Genomic DNA, 19,530 nt, shown 5'->3' with positions numbered 1-19,530 from the left:
TTACGACTGTTCCACAGAGCATCAACCATCTAAAATTTTATTATGGTATGCACAGAATTATGAATCGAAATTATTATTTGGATATGTGATAGAAAAGTATATAATGCATGCCAGTCACGTGCCACAGGGCGTCTTGGCATAATTGTCGGACAGTGAATAGGCCGCCTTCGGAATTATAATCAAAAGCTGTAGGATACCATGTGATGTATGGATTGTTGTTTTTCCTTGCTTAAAACTAAAAATAGATTACAAAATATTAAAAATGTAAACAATACCCTTATTCATAGAACAGATTCATTTGAGAATTTATAGTAGAGTTGGCAAATATAAAGAAGGTGCATGGTTAGTTACTGTGATTATTATAAATTTTAAATATGTTTCATTTTGCATTTCTTTGAGTCTAAACCTGCTGACTTTTACTTCTTACCTCTTAAAATTAAATCATAATTTTAAAAATATATATTTCGCCGCGAATTCTTTTATATCTACATATAGCGAAGGAATTCACTGAAATTAATATGCGGTACTACTATGCGGTAATATAAAATATACATATAAGTACAAAGTCTGGAATTAATATTGTGGATTGATCGAGATTGAGGACAGTATCATCTTGAGCAGTAATAAGATTTTATTATGTCACAATATTACTCTTAATGGATTTACTATACGTAATAGAACGCAAATATACCCAAAAATATCAACTCTACCCGTACATCGGCATTACAAAAATCCTTTCAGCCGACGTGTTCGAAATATGAAATGCGCTGTCATTAAACATGTCACCTTAATATTCCAGTCCCGTTGCGACTCGTTTGTATGACACTCGATGATTTGGGAGTTTTTGCTAACATTCGACAGACACTGCTTCCGCTCACCGCAGACCGAATTAATATTACCTATTAAGCTCTGTACTTATTGGAGCGCAAACTTTGGCTTATTTTTTTTTTAACATAACATAAATAATGTTATATAGAACGCTGTCTATATAACATAAATAATGTTATATAGAACGCTGTGTTAAAAGTATTTTATAAAAAAGCTTGTAACTGGGATTATTTGATAGATAAAATTCATTTTTTTGCTTAAAAAGCTTTTGTGTGAATATCTGGCGCTTATTGTAGGGATATGATTAAGGCGCAGTACAATGTGTCGTATTTAATTAAAATTATTTCTTGAGTTAATAAACATTTAATTAGATAATAATAATAGTCACATCTAAATTTAACTTTTTAATCATAACATTTAGATTTAGAAACCTATACTAATGTACTCGTACATATGTTAAAAATAATATAAAACAAAGCACGATGCATTGCGAAATTGTATCTAATCAAATTACAATCTCTTCCTGCAATCAAAAACAAACGGGCTTTCATTAGTCTCGTAAAGTATAAAGTAAAAGCGAAACTCGATACGATTGGCGCAGTTACGGATTCGCGTAATGCGGGTTGCCAGTGTGAGTACGGCTTTACGGATCGAATTGCACGAACAATGACCTACGGACACTTAGCCTAGGTGCTCACTAGGGAAACACATATATTATCTCATGCATGGCACTAAATAAAGTTATTTGAAAGGCAAGAATCTAAGCCGCAAGAAGTGTTAATTTTTTTTGTGTTTGAAAAATGTGTTACTAAAACCTATTAATATTTTCGATAAAAAATCCACAACTTAAAAGTGGTTGATAGATAAAATATTTTACTTGCATAAATGTTCGTTTTCTTTTCGTTTATTAACTATGAAATGTATTAATAAATTGTTTTATATTAAGGTGGAATGCGATTTCTAAAATCAGCTAGACCATGCTAGTGCGTCCCTAGGCTTAGACGTCCATTTCTATTTATAACTATTCTGTCATTATCGAATTACGACTTGTTTAGTCTGTGGTCGCGTACTGTCTGTTTATTATTTGTACCTTGTCTTTGGCGCGCTTTTGATTTGATACTTCGGTGACTTCTAGTCCTAATATTTACAAGATCAAACGACGTGTTTCTCGACGATTGTTTCACATACTTTTTTTCGTTTGAGTTTTTATTTATTATAGTAATAAATAATTATGTATTTATGAATTAAAATAGTAATTCTTTAAGTAGTTAATTAAGATTTTCCACCTGACAAGTAGGTAAGTTTTTTTCAGTTTGCACAATATATCGTCTGAAAGGAGTTTAGTACCTACAATTGCTTTCAATAGCTTTAGGCTTTGTTGTAGTCAAAATATGGTCTTATTTGTTACAACATTTTTTTTACTACGTAGGTACATCTACAAGTAAAAAGTTTAATAGTGTAATAAGAAAATAAAGTTGTTAGTGTAGGTAACATCCTCTGCATTGACGTGTTCTAGTTTTAGCTTCCCTTGTCGTAGGGTCTAGAAATAATAGGTTCAGTTTCAAAGTACGTTTACCTCCTACTTATAATAGGTCAATTGGCTATTTCGTCTAATGAATAGATCTTGTCGGGTATTAGCTCGAAGATTCTTGCACTGTAATTGGTTATTAAAAGAGCTATAAATCATGATACATTAGTGCAGCTACTTGACATATGCTGTGCAGGAATCGGTAAGTCCTGAAACACTATCTATTATTTTGTTATTACCGAAAAAGTATTTATTATAAGGGAAATGCATACATACTCGAATATGTGTAAAAAGGTATATTGTTAAGTAATTTTTTAAAAAGGCATTATGTTTTTATACAAACTTTTATATAAGTATGTTATTTTTAACTGATTCTAACTACGATGGCGACAAGTCGGGCTGCACGACCAAAACTACGCTACTTAAGAATACTTGAAAGCACAATATCTTTCGTTGACTAATTCATTACTCATGTGTTCTTTCTTTAACGTGAGGGATCAACATCAAGCGCGATTAATAGATAATGTGTACTTGTTACTTATTAATAAATATAGTTATCTGTACTCCCGATATAAAGATGTGGCATCTATAGACATGTAGATTAAACATACCTACACATAAAAACGAATACACAAACACCAATGCCCGTATTAGAAACCAAATTTATTCATTTATTATTATGCCTGACTGGTGATTATTTGATGTAAAAATAATAAACATAAACTTAATTAACTTGACGCAGTATTGCGCGTTCTTCTTTATGTTAGGAATGTAGGTTCTACTAACAGATTTAAAAGATTTGCGCAAGTGTAGGTATTCGCGGAAATATTGACGTTCCATATTATGTCGTTTTACCGTGTCGTGGAACGAGTGACGAAAGGAAAATAAAATTATTACATTAATGCTTAAATGAGATAAGTAGGTACATGGATCATTATTGGTTTTAACCCATAGGCTTATTATTAAATAAGGCTATGCTAGATTCTTGTATAGCTTAGTCATAATAAATGATTTTTTTTAACTTCTTTTAAATTTTATAAACGCACTAACGTTGTGAACGCATTTATAATGCAAAAATTTGGTGAATAATGTCTCAATAATTTAAAATGACGCATGGTCAAATTCCGTAAACTAAATGCAGTTTCTTCTAAATGAATTTAAATGATACGAAGGAAATGCTTATAAAACTAAGGAAAGAGGAAAGAAAAGTTAAAATACGTTCATCACCACGATAAAACTCGTTCACCACTAATCGCTTGCACTGCGACAAGTGGACGCTGTCATTAGGACAAGTAATCTAAAATTAGAAGATTTTAATAAACAGTCACTAGGCCAGAATGTTTATAATTTCGTAAGGCGTCCACATCCCGTGTCGATTAAGGTTTCCTACACAAACTCCCATGTTAATTAGTTGCTTACATTCCGTATTCGGTGAACGCCACTCGCAGTCATTCCACATCGGATGCGGTTCCATTTTACTTCGCTATTAGTAAACATGCGGTTGGTCGTTACAGAATAGTATCTGTATTTAAGCTATATACAATTTCTAAGAAATTTACGTTCGGTGATTGGTATTTTTTCTTAGAATACATATAATAGGTAGGTACACATGTAACATGTGTTGTTGTAAAATCTTAGTGTTAAACAATAAAGAGTTCTAATTTTAGTCGTATTTACTAGTTATAAACTAAGTGTTGAAAGTCAAACACTTCTTATATTAAGACTCCATGAAAAGTACACGCACAGTAAATTTATTCGCTGTGCACATAAATCGAGCAATAAATTACATAAACACGAGTCAATATATTGAATTGGTTTCCGTACAGAACAAAGGTAACGTTAACGCAAATAGGCGTCCAACGCATTACCGTATTGGCGTTATATCGGAATGCAAGGCAGCTGCAAAAACAAACACGTCGACGCCTTAATGCTTAGCACGACGGAAATTGACGTCAAATTGTCAACTTAGTGTAAGTTGAAATTATGTATAAAAGATTAGCATTCGATTGGAAATAATCTTGTCCGCTTATTGCGACCTTTATGATAGTAGTTGTACTACTCCGTTGACACTACAGCCATACCCGTTAGTAAGAACCTAATTATCGGTGCTGTGTTCTGATTTAAACATTGTGGGACGACTGTGGACGAGTGGATTTGTGACCTACTTCTGATAGGACTCAAATTTTATGGGGTTTTTTACAAATATAGGTATGCCAGTTACTTTAAATGTAATAGTATGCTAGTTACTTTGGGTGAGCGTTTCTTCGGCCTGTTTTTAAAATTGATTATGTATACTTTCTCATATTTTTTAAACTTTAATATTAGATGTTTTGTGGTGTCTACCCCGATCGTTGTTAAAATATCTGATCAAATAGTATTACACTTAATTAACCTTTTCTCTTTGTTTTCTTTACATATATGTTTTTATCATAATACACATCATAATAAAATATTGGAAAAAAATGTGTATATATGTTTAAGGAAACGAGTAAAAACGAAAAAAATATGGATACAGCCTGTTTTGAAATGTACATATGTAAACAAGCCTACAATTTCCGGATTGAGTAACCGAGTCCAGCTGTGGTCTCCATACTTGGCCCAATATTGTAATAACGGCCCACGTATAACATTTATTTGATCAAGTGGTTTTAAACCATTATCATTCTATATTATTATGGGACCAGCTTTATTGTTGAATAGTATACAGTTGATTTGAAAATATGGTATTCTAAGAATTTAGAAGACCAAAGTAACGTTAATATTAATAACACTTTAAACTACTAGAGAAAAATTGTCATTTTTTCAACGATGACCAACTTTTTCAAATAGAAAATTTGCTATTATGACTGCTCGTTGTGTCATGTTTTATTTTTAATACTCTACTTTAGGTTTTTTGTCTATTCACGATTATGTTGTCTTTTTAAGAAGTGGTATACATATTTTATCATTTACCTAAACGTTATTGTAAAGCTTTGTAGAAAAAAATGAAAATCAGAATACGAAAGAATGAAAATCAGAATCATGTAAACAAACGTAGAAAACACAAGTTCGAACCAATTGTACTACAATCATGTTTTCAAAACTCATCTAATTTATTATGGCACAAGCTGGTAGGCGTCGCCCATTGTTCGCATTGCACAACCACACGAACGCCGTAAATGTTAACTGCTTGGTAACAATACTTTGCCCCCTGGGGTTCAATGGTTTTAATCGTGTGATACATATGGAATAGCTTGATGATATATTTATTACCCCATAGATCTGCTATTGACAAATTGCAACTCTTCTGTTAAGCAATATGACGGTTAGTTCTTGGATGGGTGACCTGTAGTGAGAATTTTCTAGGGTAGCTTTAAAATAGTTAACTCATATTTGAATTAATACGCATTAGAACGATTATATCATAGTTCTGGTATTATTTCAGTCAATATATTGGGGCTGAAGCCAGGTTCTGAAAGCAGTCTTTTGTACTCATCACCTTTTAGAATTTATACTGGTAAAAATACGAAGTTTCCGTGGAAATTACTTAATTATAACAAAATAAATTACATGTATATATTTCTTAACTAAATAATAGAATCTTGTTATGGGTGACTAAAAATTTGTTACAATAGTAAATAAATGAGCACTTTAGCAATTGCTTAAGCGCCCAAATGTGTAGCAACATTTTATAAGTTTCCTTTATTTTGTAAAAGATATACAATAATAAATACAAAGATGGTCTTCGTGATCGATTAGAATACTAATCGTGGGAACGGATGATTTAACAGATCCGGTCCGGCGACGCTAGTTCTGTTGACCGTGTTATGTTATAATATTTTTATGCGCCGTAAAAAATTGCACAATGTTAAAGAATTTATTTTTTCGCCTTTGATGTTTTTTTACTTTCTTAGTATTGGACTAGTTCTACGATTTTTTAGAATGACAGGATGTGACGATTTTTTCCTATTTTTTGTAAATATTTTTTCAACATAATAGGTACTAACACTCTATTATCTTGATTTGCAAGGAAATACCGTACGAACCAAAAAATAAATGTTTCTTTCTTTAGGGATCATTATGACAAAAAAAGTCTATCAATTGTCCAGTTCCGTTTTTGCGTTTATTTTATTGCAACGACCTTCCGCCAGCGTAGGTTTGGAAAATAATTCAATTAACATTTTTATTTAGGAAAATAATCATAAAATAAATCTTTAAACTTATTATTAGGCTTTAAGTCAAATCAAGTCTTAGTTTCGTCATTTATTTTAAACGAGACCAAAATTATTTTAATCGAAAAATATAGTAATTTATTTATTGTTGATTTTGTAATGTTTTGTTTTAATATACAGACGGAAATATTAAATTTATTACATGTAAAGATCAATAAAGATTAAGAGAGTCATCAGGTACATTGAAAAGTCAAGGACCCGTCCTTTTGTGTCACATTCTAAAACGGAAATACGAATATTTGACGAAACGAGTTTTTATAATCCACCTCCTTAACAAATAGTAATTTTAAAGTGCAAATAACGTAAGTATAATAAATATTGGTAAAAATTGTATCTGTTGTTACATCGGTAATTTCGCGTGTCTACATTGTAACATCCATCATGCATCCATCATTTTTAACGATGTTGTGTAAATGCTGTTTCCTGAAACTTAAGTATGTAACTATTGTTTTTATTAGACCATTTGCAAAGGATTTTTTTCAATTTTTAGTTCTTTAAGCAATAGGCTGATTATAATCGGTGTAATCAGTTTTAGATTAAAAGTAAAATGTGCATTATAGACTATTTGTCTACGTAACGAATGCAATTACTGAAATGTTTCTTTAAGCTGAAATAATAGATATCGTTTCGTTAAATACCGTGAAGATAATTGTAATAAATCATCGCTATTACGAACATAAACTAACGCAAATAACTAGTTACGTTTACACGAACTATGCATTCTACATTCCAGTGTGCATTTTGTTTAGAGATGAAAATCGCACAGTAGCACGTAGACCACATACCTGTTTCTAAGTCTGTGACCTAGACGTAGTTAACATGTTTTAAATTCGTTTTTTCAAATCTTATTAAGATGACATTAAGCACTCTATGGCAGCTGTCAATTGTAAAAATATTTTTGAAGATAATTACTAAAATAAAATTCAACCTTTTCACATAGTTATGTGGTTTTAAAATAAATTCCTATTTTACACTATTTGTTTAGACGTTAGTTATCAAAATGTCTACTAAATTAAATCGAAAGGAAATAATTGAAATCTATTGATCGAATTATTAAAAAAATGCGTTATAAAGATGTGCTTACAAGGCAGTAATTTGTTTTAGGATCAAAGTATTTAAATAATTTGCTTTCGTCAAAAGAATTGTCAATGACGCACTGAGTCTTAGCAAAAACGTGTAATTGTACAGCAGATGTTTAGCCGGATGCGCGTGCGCAGACTGTAGGGATGGTACTTAGACGATTGTTTAGGAGATTTGATGTGACATACTAGAGTTTATTAAATTGAAATTGAATTGAAATTTTATATTTTTGTGCGTCCTTACGTAATAGTGTTCTACTACGAGTAGTATGTTCAAGTACTACTAGGTCCGTGCATAATATTTCATGAGTATAAAAACTTTATTATGATTTTTATAGTGACATCCCTACCTCCCACTCCACGCGACCTTTGTTTGAACACATCTATATAATTACGAACAGCTAGTTTTAGGTCACATTGCCATCTAAACGCCTATACACGGTTATTACACGGTTATTAATCATGTAAAATACTTAAACGATATTCGTACAAATTACAGTTTGTTGTATCGTCTTCAAGTTGCGTCATTTAAGACATAGAAAACAAATGCTTGAAATCTCCTTCAGATTTGAACATTGACAATATGCCACATTAGTTAAATAAAGCTATTTGTTGTAAGATATTAAAAAGTAATAAATAATAGTTTCAAATACCTTTACTTGAATCATGGTAATGATTCATGACTGCGACGGTCAATTAAATACTTTATATTATTAAGTGATTAATATTAATTATTTTTTCCTTTACACGTAGGCATAGTACATACTCTACATGTAGCACATAGGCTACGTTTTTCTTTGTTTGGTGACCCGCAAAACCTTGGTATATTGTAATGCAAAACCTTAATAAATTTTTAGACACTGTACCAATCTGACCTTATTAATTTTTAATCTAACTTCCAAACTAGTTGCGCGCGTTAAATTCTTGTTACATAATTCTTTGCCCCAAACTCCATAAGACAATAAAGATTCAGGTACCTCTTTCCGCGAAGAGACCGCCCCCAACAGAATAGGGGATGCAACATGTGCTTGGATGAAAAGGGATGTTCTAGTGTTTTCTGTTTTATGATGATCCTTATAACTTCCTGTTTGTAGTGTTAGGGGGATGTAGTATAAAATTCTAAATAGGCAAACGTAGTCTTTATTAGTTTACTGTACTTTAAACATTGAATTATTAAATTCTTATCGCTTTTTGATGTGAAACATCTATAGCCGCACGTAAAAAAGATTTCTGGCGTGGCGACGATTACCTTTAACTACATAGACAAATGTTCTATAAGGGACAGAGCTATTAGAACAATGTGATAAAATAAATATAGTTCAAAAAACTAAAAAAACACGCTTTTATGATAAAATTAACTAAAAAGTAGAAAATCTAAATGAATCTAGGAATCAATTAAGGAACAGTAAATAGTAGGTATAATTGTGAAATAAATCTACAAAGTTTGAACGAAATCTGGCCGTTTAAAGTGGGTCAAAATCGCGCCCAAAGAAGTCGGTTACAAACATACAAACAAACATACAAACAAACATACAAACATACAGGTGAAGCTAATAAAAAGCGTGTAAAAAGACAACTAGTGTTTGACGTTGCGTTTCAAGTGTACGCAAACGTAAATATTGACCATGGAATATAGTGACCAATGATTACTTCAGTCAAAACGGAACATCGATTTTTTTATGTCAAATACTTTTTACTTGAAAAAATATAGTTAGAAATAATAAAAAACACGATTTTATGATAAAATTAACTAAAAAGTAGAAAATAATTTTCAATCTAGGAATCATTTAAGGAAAAGTAAATAGTATAATTGTGCAAAAAATGTGGGGCGCTTTATGAAAACTGATAAATGGAGCACCCCATGTTTTTTTCACAATTATAATATTTACTGTTACTTAATTGACAATGGCAACGGTTCATTTCGGAGACAACGGCACGAAGCATCGAAAAAAGGGACTGTCCCGTTAAAAACGGGACGTATGGACGTATATTTCTCATTGATACTCATACTTGTCAAAGACAATGAAATAATGGAACAGAAGGTAAAAAATGTCCAGAACTGTCGATAATAGTTTTAGTACATCGTTTACGTAGAAATGTTATAGTACAGTTTAACTAAATAAATTATTATTATATAAATATATAATTTGATGAAAGAATGTATCTATACAGATGTATCGACTGGTTTAAAATATACGATTTAAAAATTGTTTATATTTATTATCGTATATTAGTAAAGATTACTCACTCCTAACAAGAAAATGTACCCAGTTTTGAGAATTGAAATAGTTGCGTAAAAAAGTTTTGCCACGTCTCCGTGCTAAAATGTCCCTAAAATATTTGAAATAATTATTTATCTATTATGTAAATTACGCAGTATTAGTTATTTATTTGTAAATTTTCTCTAAAAATGTTTTTATTTGTCAAGAATTAAAAAAAAACTTACTAATAAGCCGTTTGTGGCTTCATTCAATTTCAAGGCGGCGAAGTATCTTTACTAATTTATGTTTATTATTTTCAGTTTTATTTTACACACGACCATTAATTGCAAAGTTGTGTACATTTTATAAATGTACTAGCTGACCCAGCAAACATTGTGTTGCCATATAAATAAAAAAAATGTTAAGGGTGAACAACCCTTATCACTTAAGAGATATGAAAAATAGATAGATAGTAGCCAATTCTCAGACTTACTGAATATGCATATAAATTTTGATGAAAATCAGTAAGAGCGTTTCGCAGGAGTACAGTAACTAACATCGTGACATGCGAATTTTATATAATCTTACCGTGGTCTTTTTGAGGATTAATTTCTGGCTATACAAAGATTGTTTATTAAATTATGTTTAGGTTAATTTATTCAATTAAAGAAATTTTAAAATACCGTATACTATCCTATATAAATTTTATGGTAATATTTTTTATTATTTACCACAGATATCGAAGAAAATTTAGAGATTAGGATACAGAATTTCCCATATATCGATTTTATTTTATTAAAATAAACTATAAAAAGTTATATTTTGACTAAAACACACTAATATAAAAATTAAGCAGTGGGATCTTAAACTATAACATACACGTATGAACATCGTGAGCTTCAATAAAATGTCACTTCTGTTCTGTTGATCTATGGTCATAGATCAATGAAAATTTTTTCATTGATCTATGACAGTTCAATTCAATCAATGAAAGTTTTTGTCAATGAAAGTGATAAAGACGCAAAATGCATGGTCATGCATTTTGCGTCTTTATCACTTTCATTGCCAAAAACATACTTTGTCTCTTTCTGGTTACTCATGTAATCATGGCGGATCGAACACGAAAAATAAACAAAATTTAATAATTTCTCTTCATTTACGTGTGATAGGTGATTCCATGAATCTTGTTTCTTTTTCGAGCATAATTTTTGCATTTATGCATTGCACAAGAAGGCATTTTGAGGCTTAAAATTCAAAATAATGACGTTTAACGTGTTTAGTGACATTCGTGTGTATTACTACGACGCGCGAGAGCGACTGGAGTCGTTTTAACTCGTTTTACACCACTTGACGTATTTTGTATGTTTTAAGTATTGCCCGCTTATTTTTCTGATAATAAAATGTCTGACCGTGATAATTTAGAGAGTGAAAGTGATCAGCCTTCTGCAAAGAAAGCAAAATCACACTATGACACACCATCAAGTCATCAGTAAGTTAATTATTTTTTTATAATTAAAGTATGCATTTATCTGTGCATTAAGCACGCGTATATTTGGTGTGTTTTGAGCGCCAGCAAATGTAAAATCTACTATCTTGGTAGATTAAAATTCACATAAAAATCATTAAATACAATGTTTTTAAATTATTAATTAATTTTAATGTCATTCTTCTCAGAGAATAAATTTATTAAGACTGACAGAATTGTATTTAAAAATCAGCTGATGGCGTGCAGCGCACGAAAGTTTTTTCTTATTTGTTATAAATATGAACATTAAAAAATTAATTAATTTTTCTAATCATAGTGGCATTTATTGTGAAACATTCATTATTGATACTTATAATTTACGATTTTAGTAATATATTGAAATAACTAGCTAAGATTCTTGAGTTTACTAATATATTGGAGCCAATTTATTTTTTTCTGTATATTTAATAACATATTTTTTATAAATATTTCAGAACCCAACAATCATCACAGGGGTCACAAAATATTATTATTGAAACTGGACGTCACCAAGATCAGTTAAACACAAGACATACTATTAATGTTATGTAAGATTTTGTAAATCTAATAGTACCAGAATATACTAATTTTGATGTGAAACATCTATAGCCGCACGTAAAACCGATTTCTGGCGTGGCGACGCATGCCGTGACGCTATACGATGGTATAATATATATGTTATAGGCAAACTCCGAAGCTCCGGCGCTCCTAGGTTGGACTGGTCAATCCTCAGGTCAGACTGAATGACTTAGTCAAAGCCCAAACAAATGTAAATTTTCGGCCTTTGACTAAACAATTTTCGTCAAACCTGGGAGAGACTAATTTGGTCAGGCAAACGTCAAAACACAATTTTATTAAATCGGGGTTTGACGAGTCAAACTCCGATATAGGTATGAAGTGTCTTATCTTCGTATATTTGGAAGCATTTTATCATTTAAGCAGCTTTCAAGTCTTAAGAACCGCTTAACTCTGCCAGTTCTGACACCTGATTGGTCAGCTTACGTGATTTTCACTTTTATATTTGAGATGCTTTGAGAGAATGCCGTGTGGCATTAGGCCCACCTTTTGTACGATGTGCAATAAAGTATAAAATAAATAAATAAATGCTTTGGAATATACGGAGGTTAGTTTGTAAGATTAGGTATAAAAAAATAACATTTTTAAAATTTTGATGTTTATTGTTTTAATAATTTAAAAATACCTAACCTAACCTAACCTAACCTCACTCATCTTCAATTTTACACAATTACACGCCCGCACGCTCAATGAACGAACATGAAATGACAAAACAATCGGTCGGAACACCGCGAGAGACATTATGAACCTGTTTAAACATGTTCAGATCAACGTTTGACCGAGTTTTGCAGTCGCTTCTAGGATTGACTAGGCCAAAACCGAAACAGAATAATTTACTTTCGACGTTTGACTGAAAAGTTAGGAGCTCCTGGGTTTGACTAAAAATACTTCAGGCAAATGGCGAAATTGAAATGTATTTCGGGGATTGCCTGATGGCTTTGGCCAAACCTAGGATAAACCAGTCCTTCCGCGAAGAGACTGTGTATCGGACTTTGACTATAACATATACAGTCTATATGCAGTAGTGTGTACGGTGTGGCGACGCGTCGCCATGCGCAATCGACTGTGCGATAATTAAGTAGTCACGATTTGAAATAAATTCGTAAATTTTTGTATTTAATGAAAATAAATGTTTATTCAATAAATAGTCATCGTTATCTGGAAAAAAATCGATTTTTTTTTATCATTATGACATATTTAGTTCCTATCACAATATGTTCTTTTCTGCATATTACTTTTACAAAATAATGTCGATGTTTCACATCTGCCAGGCGTCCCGTGACGGCTCACATTTTTTTTATAAAAGAAAATCATTTATAGCTAGCTAGTAGGTACATATTTCATACTTGAGTGCTTTTTACTCTGAGTCACTTTTATATTGGATGACTGTTACAGAAAAGTATTTATCTTTCAAATTCTAAAACCAAACTTTGATTTATTTTGATTGATTTGATTAGTTTGATTTTATTTATCTCTGTTGGTAATGAAAGTACTCGTACAATGAAACTTTGCATTGTCTTTACAGATATGTATTTGCCGCTATAAATTAATCATGTATGTATTGTGCCCAGGCGCCGGTATGCTGAAGCACGTGGCGGTGTCGCCGCACCGCGCGCGCGCTGACTCCGTGAGCCTGTCGTCCTCCGCGTCCTGCTGCAGCCTCGGCTCGCTGGACCACCGTCACGACTCCGTCGCAGACCTCTCGCACCGCACTGTGAGTACCTACTGAACTATGTTCTTTTTCTTCTTCTTATGAATTCTATCTTTCTTTTCCTTAGTTGGTCTAACCGAATAGAAATTTTACTTCAAAGTGTTCGTCACGAGGTTTTAGGTTTGATTGACTCACACTTATGTTTATCCCCTAACTAGGGTAATGTTTCCTGTGTGAGAGGGTGTAAACAAATCACTAGTTGTTGTTGTTGTTAAAGGAGATTTTCGATAACTGAGCGAACTCTACTTTGCATATGAAACTTTTTAAAGAAGAGTCACTTATATACCTATTTTTTTTAACAAACTTTATATTTTAATCTGTTTCTAGTACTTTTGGTTTTTTTTACACTTATTACTGAGAAAGACGAAGTTTGCAATAGAATTTGGATACATATAATCTAACAGCAAGCTCCAATCAAAGTATTCAATAGCTTCTTGCGAAATAAAGCACGTCTGGTTTTTTCTCCGACTCGGATGAAATAGTAAATTACAGCATGAGTGCATTCTACTCGTAAATTTCACGAATTTAGAAGAAATTACACACTTTTGTAACGCTCAGCCACTGAATGAAGATAACGAGGGACCTCTCATTTGTACAAAAGCTTGGCTAATTGTGGAACCCACGCTCTTGAGAAATTTTCGAAGCAACGATACCATTTCGGCACAATGAGCGAAATCATATTTTAGGTGATTTTTAAGTCTAAAAGTGTTTCCACAAAGTACTTCAGGTGTTTGATGTTTTCGACGGATAAAAGTACTTGAAATTATTCGGTACTTGGAATAAGACATATGTAGGTATTTACAAAGTTGCCACAAATTTTGCCAAGTTCCGTGTATAAAATATATACTATAGTAATTATCAATAAAGTTGTAAAATTTAAATGACTAATTATAGTTCGGATTAAAGGAAAAAAATATTTACCGAGTTTACCTCTAACATTGAGTAATAGACAACCGCGTAGTGTAGAAGCTTGCAATTTGCCATAGGTGATAAGAATCTCCTGTGTACAAACGTTATACAAGCGTAGATAAACACTAAAATGGGGTACTAAAATCCATTTCCTATTAGGAAAACTTATATGGAAATAATAAACCCAAATAATACCCTAATCATGAATAGAAAGGCTCTATAACATTTCTCATACAAAGGTAACATTGCGTCAATGAATTATAGAGAAAAGAAAATATTTATAGCGACGTTACGTGTCTATCACAACTTGTGTGGCTGTTTAAAAACCCATCTCCTTTGGGAGGGCCATTATGTCAGTTCCTTCCGCCTGAACCCCGGCCCCTAATGGATCTATAATAATGGGAATAAAGCTCACATCCGATTATCTAATATTAAAATCTATGTAATCTATTCGCACTTACTGCATTACGTCGCTTTGTGCAGGAACGTAGCTGTAAATAATATTCATTAAGATCATTCGGATACGTAAATTGTTTTTATCTAGGGAAATTATTCCATGACTTGCTTTAAACATAGCAGAACTTTCTGTGCCTGGGTGTGGGGTTTTATTTAATAAAGTGCTAATACCAACTGTATTTCTATATCAGGAATCGTGTTTCTGTTTTACTTGTCTGGTTTAAATTGTTTTGTTTTTTATAATGCAAAGAGTGTCTGATAGTGCTCTTAATAATTTAATCGTCTGAAGTATCTGTGATCTGTCTCAGGTGCAATTTCTCCAATTCCTATCGTATTTGAAAATGGCATTTAATTAAAAAATATTTCAAGTTAACTTATTTGCTTTTTATTGCCATGTGATTTTAAAGATCTTTAACTTTTTTATATTAATCAGCGACATGGAGGTGGATCAGAAGTCGTCAACCTTTTGACACCAAGTGACATTCATATTTTATTACGACTTCCCTGCAATAAGAGCGAAAGTGCCACGTACCATGTATTTATTTTTTACACAATTTCACTTTCGCAATGTAATGACGATATTTTCTTCAACGTGAGAACTGTTGACCGCTTCTGACAGGAAGCGTATACGTGCCAGTGATAGGGTTATCGCCCAATAACTTGCTTTATTTATTCAAATTATCAATATTTAAATTTGTTTAACGTCGGAAGTTTGAGCTACTCTATAACGGTTCCAAATAAATTCGGTAGTATTTGTATAGTCTGCTATAAAATTTTAATATATGCAAAATGTTTGTAGTTCCCAAGTTTATACGAGATATAATTTTATGGTTATACAACTTGACAACTAGCTATAAACGAAAGTCATTCATGGTCCAAAGTCAAGTTCAAGGTGACTCTTTCAAACGTAACGTAATTTAAATAGAAATAGAAATGAGGAAATTCTAAATGGATTTAGTTAATCGTAAAAAAAAAAATTAAAGTTATTTTCAGAAATCTCTCTATACAGCGATGTACTTAGGTGTGTATAGGCTAAATTGAAGGTTAAATAATAATATCTAACCGATTTCCGATCCCTCCACCCTGAATATAAAGTACCTTGATGTTACGTCGCATTTTTTGGCGACTTTCCTTAACGATTGGGCAGACGGTACGGTTCACAGTAGTTCACATGGCTTCAGGGGAGTTCACAGAGCTTCACAATATGAGTTCACATCTCAGGTTCACATCGTTGTCGCAAACAATCGCGAAATCATCGGCTATCTGAGTGGGTCATCGAGATTAATTAATAAGCCACAAATGCTCAGCGGCCATTTTGAATCAACAATGGCTGAAATCTCATTGTGGATGGTTCTCAAGTTTTGGGTATGCTTATTAGCAGCTTCAGACAAAATAAGCAAATCTAAATTAATTAGCTAGTATCTAAGTAATTTTGGCCTTCATGTAAAATGAATTTGAATTTTATCTAGTGCTATTCAAAAGAGTAATTTGTTCATACATAAATCAGTTTTGTTTTAGTTTTATAATTAACTTTTGTGTACCGTACATTTTAAGACTTTTCAAAATAATGGGAAATAAGTGTACTTTTTGTTTATATAAGTATTTTTAATGTTAAGTAGTAGCTGAGCTTTAAATAATTACATGACCAAGGTGGTTCCTTACTAGGTACAATTGTTATTATTAGATAAGAAAAAATATTAGAACTGTTATTATTATTTTTGAGTTACACCTTTGTACTTTTTATATATATGGGATATTGAATAACCAAGTATCTTCGTAACACTCCATCTTACTAGAAAAATTGCGTAATAAAATAAATTCGATCCGGCAGTTACGCGCTAACCGCACAATAAGGTCACTTGCGGGAAGAACACATTGCGCTCCACGTGGTGTCCATAACTACGAAGATTAACTAGTGACGACAGCTTTAAGTGTATTAATCTTTAAGCTGTATAAAATCTTAATTTCTATGATATATATCGCCAGTTGATATTAATCCCACGTAGGATTGAAGTCCTACGTAACGGATGTCGTTCTATCTATGAAGACTAGTTTAAATGCCTCTTATAAGTCTCAGTCTGTGTCACACTCCTTACACTAACTACTTACAGCAGTTCTTAATAGCAACAGTTAAAAGGCTGCAAGTTTATATTTTACAATTTTATAAAAAAAATATTGGTTTTTTAATTTATTTTAGCGCAAAGTCCTCTTTTTATACATTCTGCCGTCTCTACATATACGCAGAAATATGCAATAAACATGCCTAGATTAGCAGAAAAAGTACCTATAATTCACCAGTGAAGCTTGCACCACAAATGTGTTATGACATGCAGATACGTGGGTGCACATACGAGGTGCATTAGTACAGTTTAAACGGAACTGCATTACCGTGCGAAATAGGAAATCCGTTATGAATGCCATCAATAACACATGGTTATTGCATGGGAAAGTATTTGCCCCATTGTTCGGGTAGCGGGCTTGCTCCCATGTCACGGGGAACCGCCTTGAATGAAAATCGGTAAAAAGTTCAGCTTTCGTGTCGTGAATGCTTTTCTTTGCTTATCGTGATATATGTCGATTGCGCGATGTTTTGTTAATTATGTAGATCAATGAACAATGTAGTTGATAAGAGTGAAAATAAAATAGAATTTGTTTTTTAAACTATTTCGTGTGCTCTACAAAAATATAAGGTTAGAGGGAAATCTTGTTAGAAGAATCGCTAATTTTGTTGAATAATGGCTGAAATAGATCGCTACTGCTCTACACGCACATCTGTGCTTATCTCATGTCATCGTTTATATTCAAATATTTTCACATTGTGCCCTCATATTTTAATGACTCTTCTTCTATTATTAGGCTTCTGGTGAACCTACTATATAGTAACGTACTATAAAGTACTATAAAGTAAGTAAGTATAACTGCAGTCAAAATTACTTACAGTTTCAAAAAGATCAAGTCGATCGTAACTTGTCTTACTTAAGTAGGTTAATTATAAATTATCTATTAAATCAACTTTAATATGACCTTATTCCGTATGACATCCTTGAATTATTATTATTATACAAATAAATAAATATACTTGTTCAGTTGTGTATGAAGCGAGAACAAAGACCAACTTCGGTGTATAAATCGATTAAACAAACAAACTGACAATTCGCTCCACTTGCGTGCCATATTTCATATAATAACGTAATTTGTTTTGCATCTTATTACTACGTGGTTTAGTTTAATTTTGTTTAACAAATGTTAATTGTTACGCGCATCATGTGGTGGGTGTAGGGTTGACACTTTACGAAGTTTTTATTTTGTCTTAATTAGTAGTAATTAAATCTGCTTCTTAAAAATGGAAACTGCTAAGGTAAGTAAAGTTAAATGAAATTTGCTTAATGTAAATTAATGATGAATATTTACTTCTTTTTATATTTATGGAAGGTATTATGGCAAGTTATATATTAATCCTAGATAGTTTCGGGGTAAAAATGTTTTATTTTTAATAACATTTGCTTAAAAGTCCCTGTCAAAATGGTTAAGCTATTGCCAAGATAAATGAAAAATATATCTTCTCACATCCTGTCAACAAAAATCTAAGCGAAATTAATATCTATGCACATGTATGTATTACATTGTTATTACTTAGATAATAGTAGTGATTAAAACGGTAGACAAATCCTTTAATTGTATTTATTTGCAGAGAAGAAATAGCATAATTATTATTAAAATTACAATGATTGCACGTTGTGCCAACCCTAACTCCGCGCAGTTTCCCACGGCCGCGACACATGCGCGGGCGCATGTTGCATTGTTCGTCGCCATTACACTAATGAGAGCTGCTCTAGCTTATCTCGCTGCTATCACAGAATCTGGGAGTAGTTCGGTGAAGCCAGCCAATTTGTCGCTGCTACTGTGCAAGATGTCCTATCTTGTTAAATTATTAGATTGCTATCAAGAGGAATGGATCGTTTCCTTAATTTGATTCATGGTTGTCTGTGTTTTCTATTAATAACTGTAGAAATATACTCTAAGAACCTGCATCGAAGAATAAGCTTTTATTGCTTATAGGGTTATTTTCTTCCTTCTTTCCATTGATATATTTTGTGTCAAGAGTTTCATTCACCAATAATATAATGAATAACAACGAATTTACAACATATCTGCCCAAAACTTTTAAATTACATTGGGGCTGCATGGTCGACTGCATATGCATTTGTTACGTCATTTATGACCTATTGTTTTGCAAAATAATATAAAGCACACATCCCATTCACCTACTTTTCTCTTGGAAATGGTCAACAGGGTTTTGGTCCTACACGAATAACATATTGGTCGTATTTTCGCATGACGATGCTGTAGAAAGCCTCGCCCAGGCAATAATGAGCGGAAGTGGCTTCGCTTCCGCCTTTAGGCGTGATCTACCGATGCGTACTCGACTATGAAGTTTGCGGTCCAACACGCATTTGATTTAAATAAATACGATTCTCTGAAATATTTAGATGTGTACGGAATAGTAACTTGAATTGCATTCCTTGA

The 19,530-nt window shown here is 32.3% G+C and overlaps 1 protein-coding gene and 1 long non-coding RNA gene across 2 annotated transcripts in view; both read left to right on the top strand.

Moving 5' to 3' along the window:
* rau (RA domain-containing protein rau) overlaps positions 1-19,530 on the top strand; it is a 71,755-nt gene that overhangs the window by 15,019 nt on the left and 37,206 nt on the right. Inside the window, exon 2 of the mRNA XM_073081134.1 lies at positions 13,499-13,641. Coding sequence (XP_072937235.1) covers positions 13,507-13,641 — 135 coding nt within the window. The 5' untranslated portion in view covers positions 13,499-13,506. The remainder of the gene's footprint in view (positions 1-13,498; positions 13,642-19,530) is intronic.
* On the top strand, positions 11,113-13,072 carry LOC140748316 (uncharacterized). Its single transcript, XR_012102937.1, has 2 exons — positions 11,113-11,336; positions 11,807-13,072. It is a non-coding gene; the product is annotated as an uncharacterized LOC140748316 (long non-coding RNA).

The sequence above is a fragment of the Epargyreus clarus genome, unplaced genomic scaffold (genome assembly GCF_041222505.1).
Source record: "Epargyreus clarus isolate Ecla_fem2 unplaced genomic scaffold, WU_Ecla_fem_2.2 ptg000015l, whole genome shotgun sequence".
Taxonomy (NCBI): domain Eukaryota; kingdom Metazoa; phylum Arthropoda; class Insecta; order Lepidoptera; family Hesperiidae; genus Epargyreus; species Epargyreus clarus.
The sequence above is the reverse complement of the archived record's forward strand: the minus strand, read 5'-3'. Positions and strand labels throughout refer to the sequence as shown.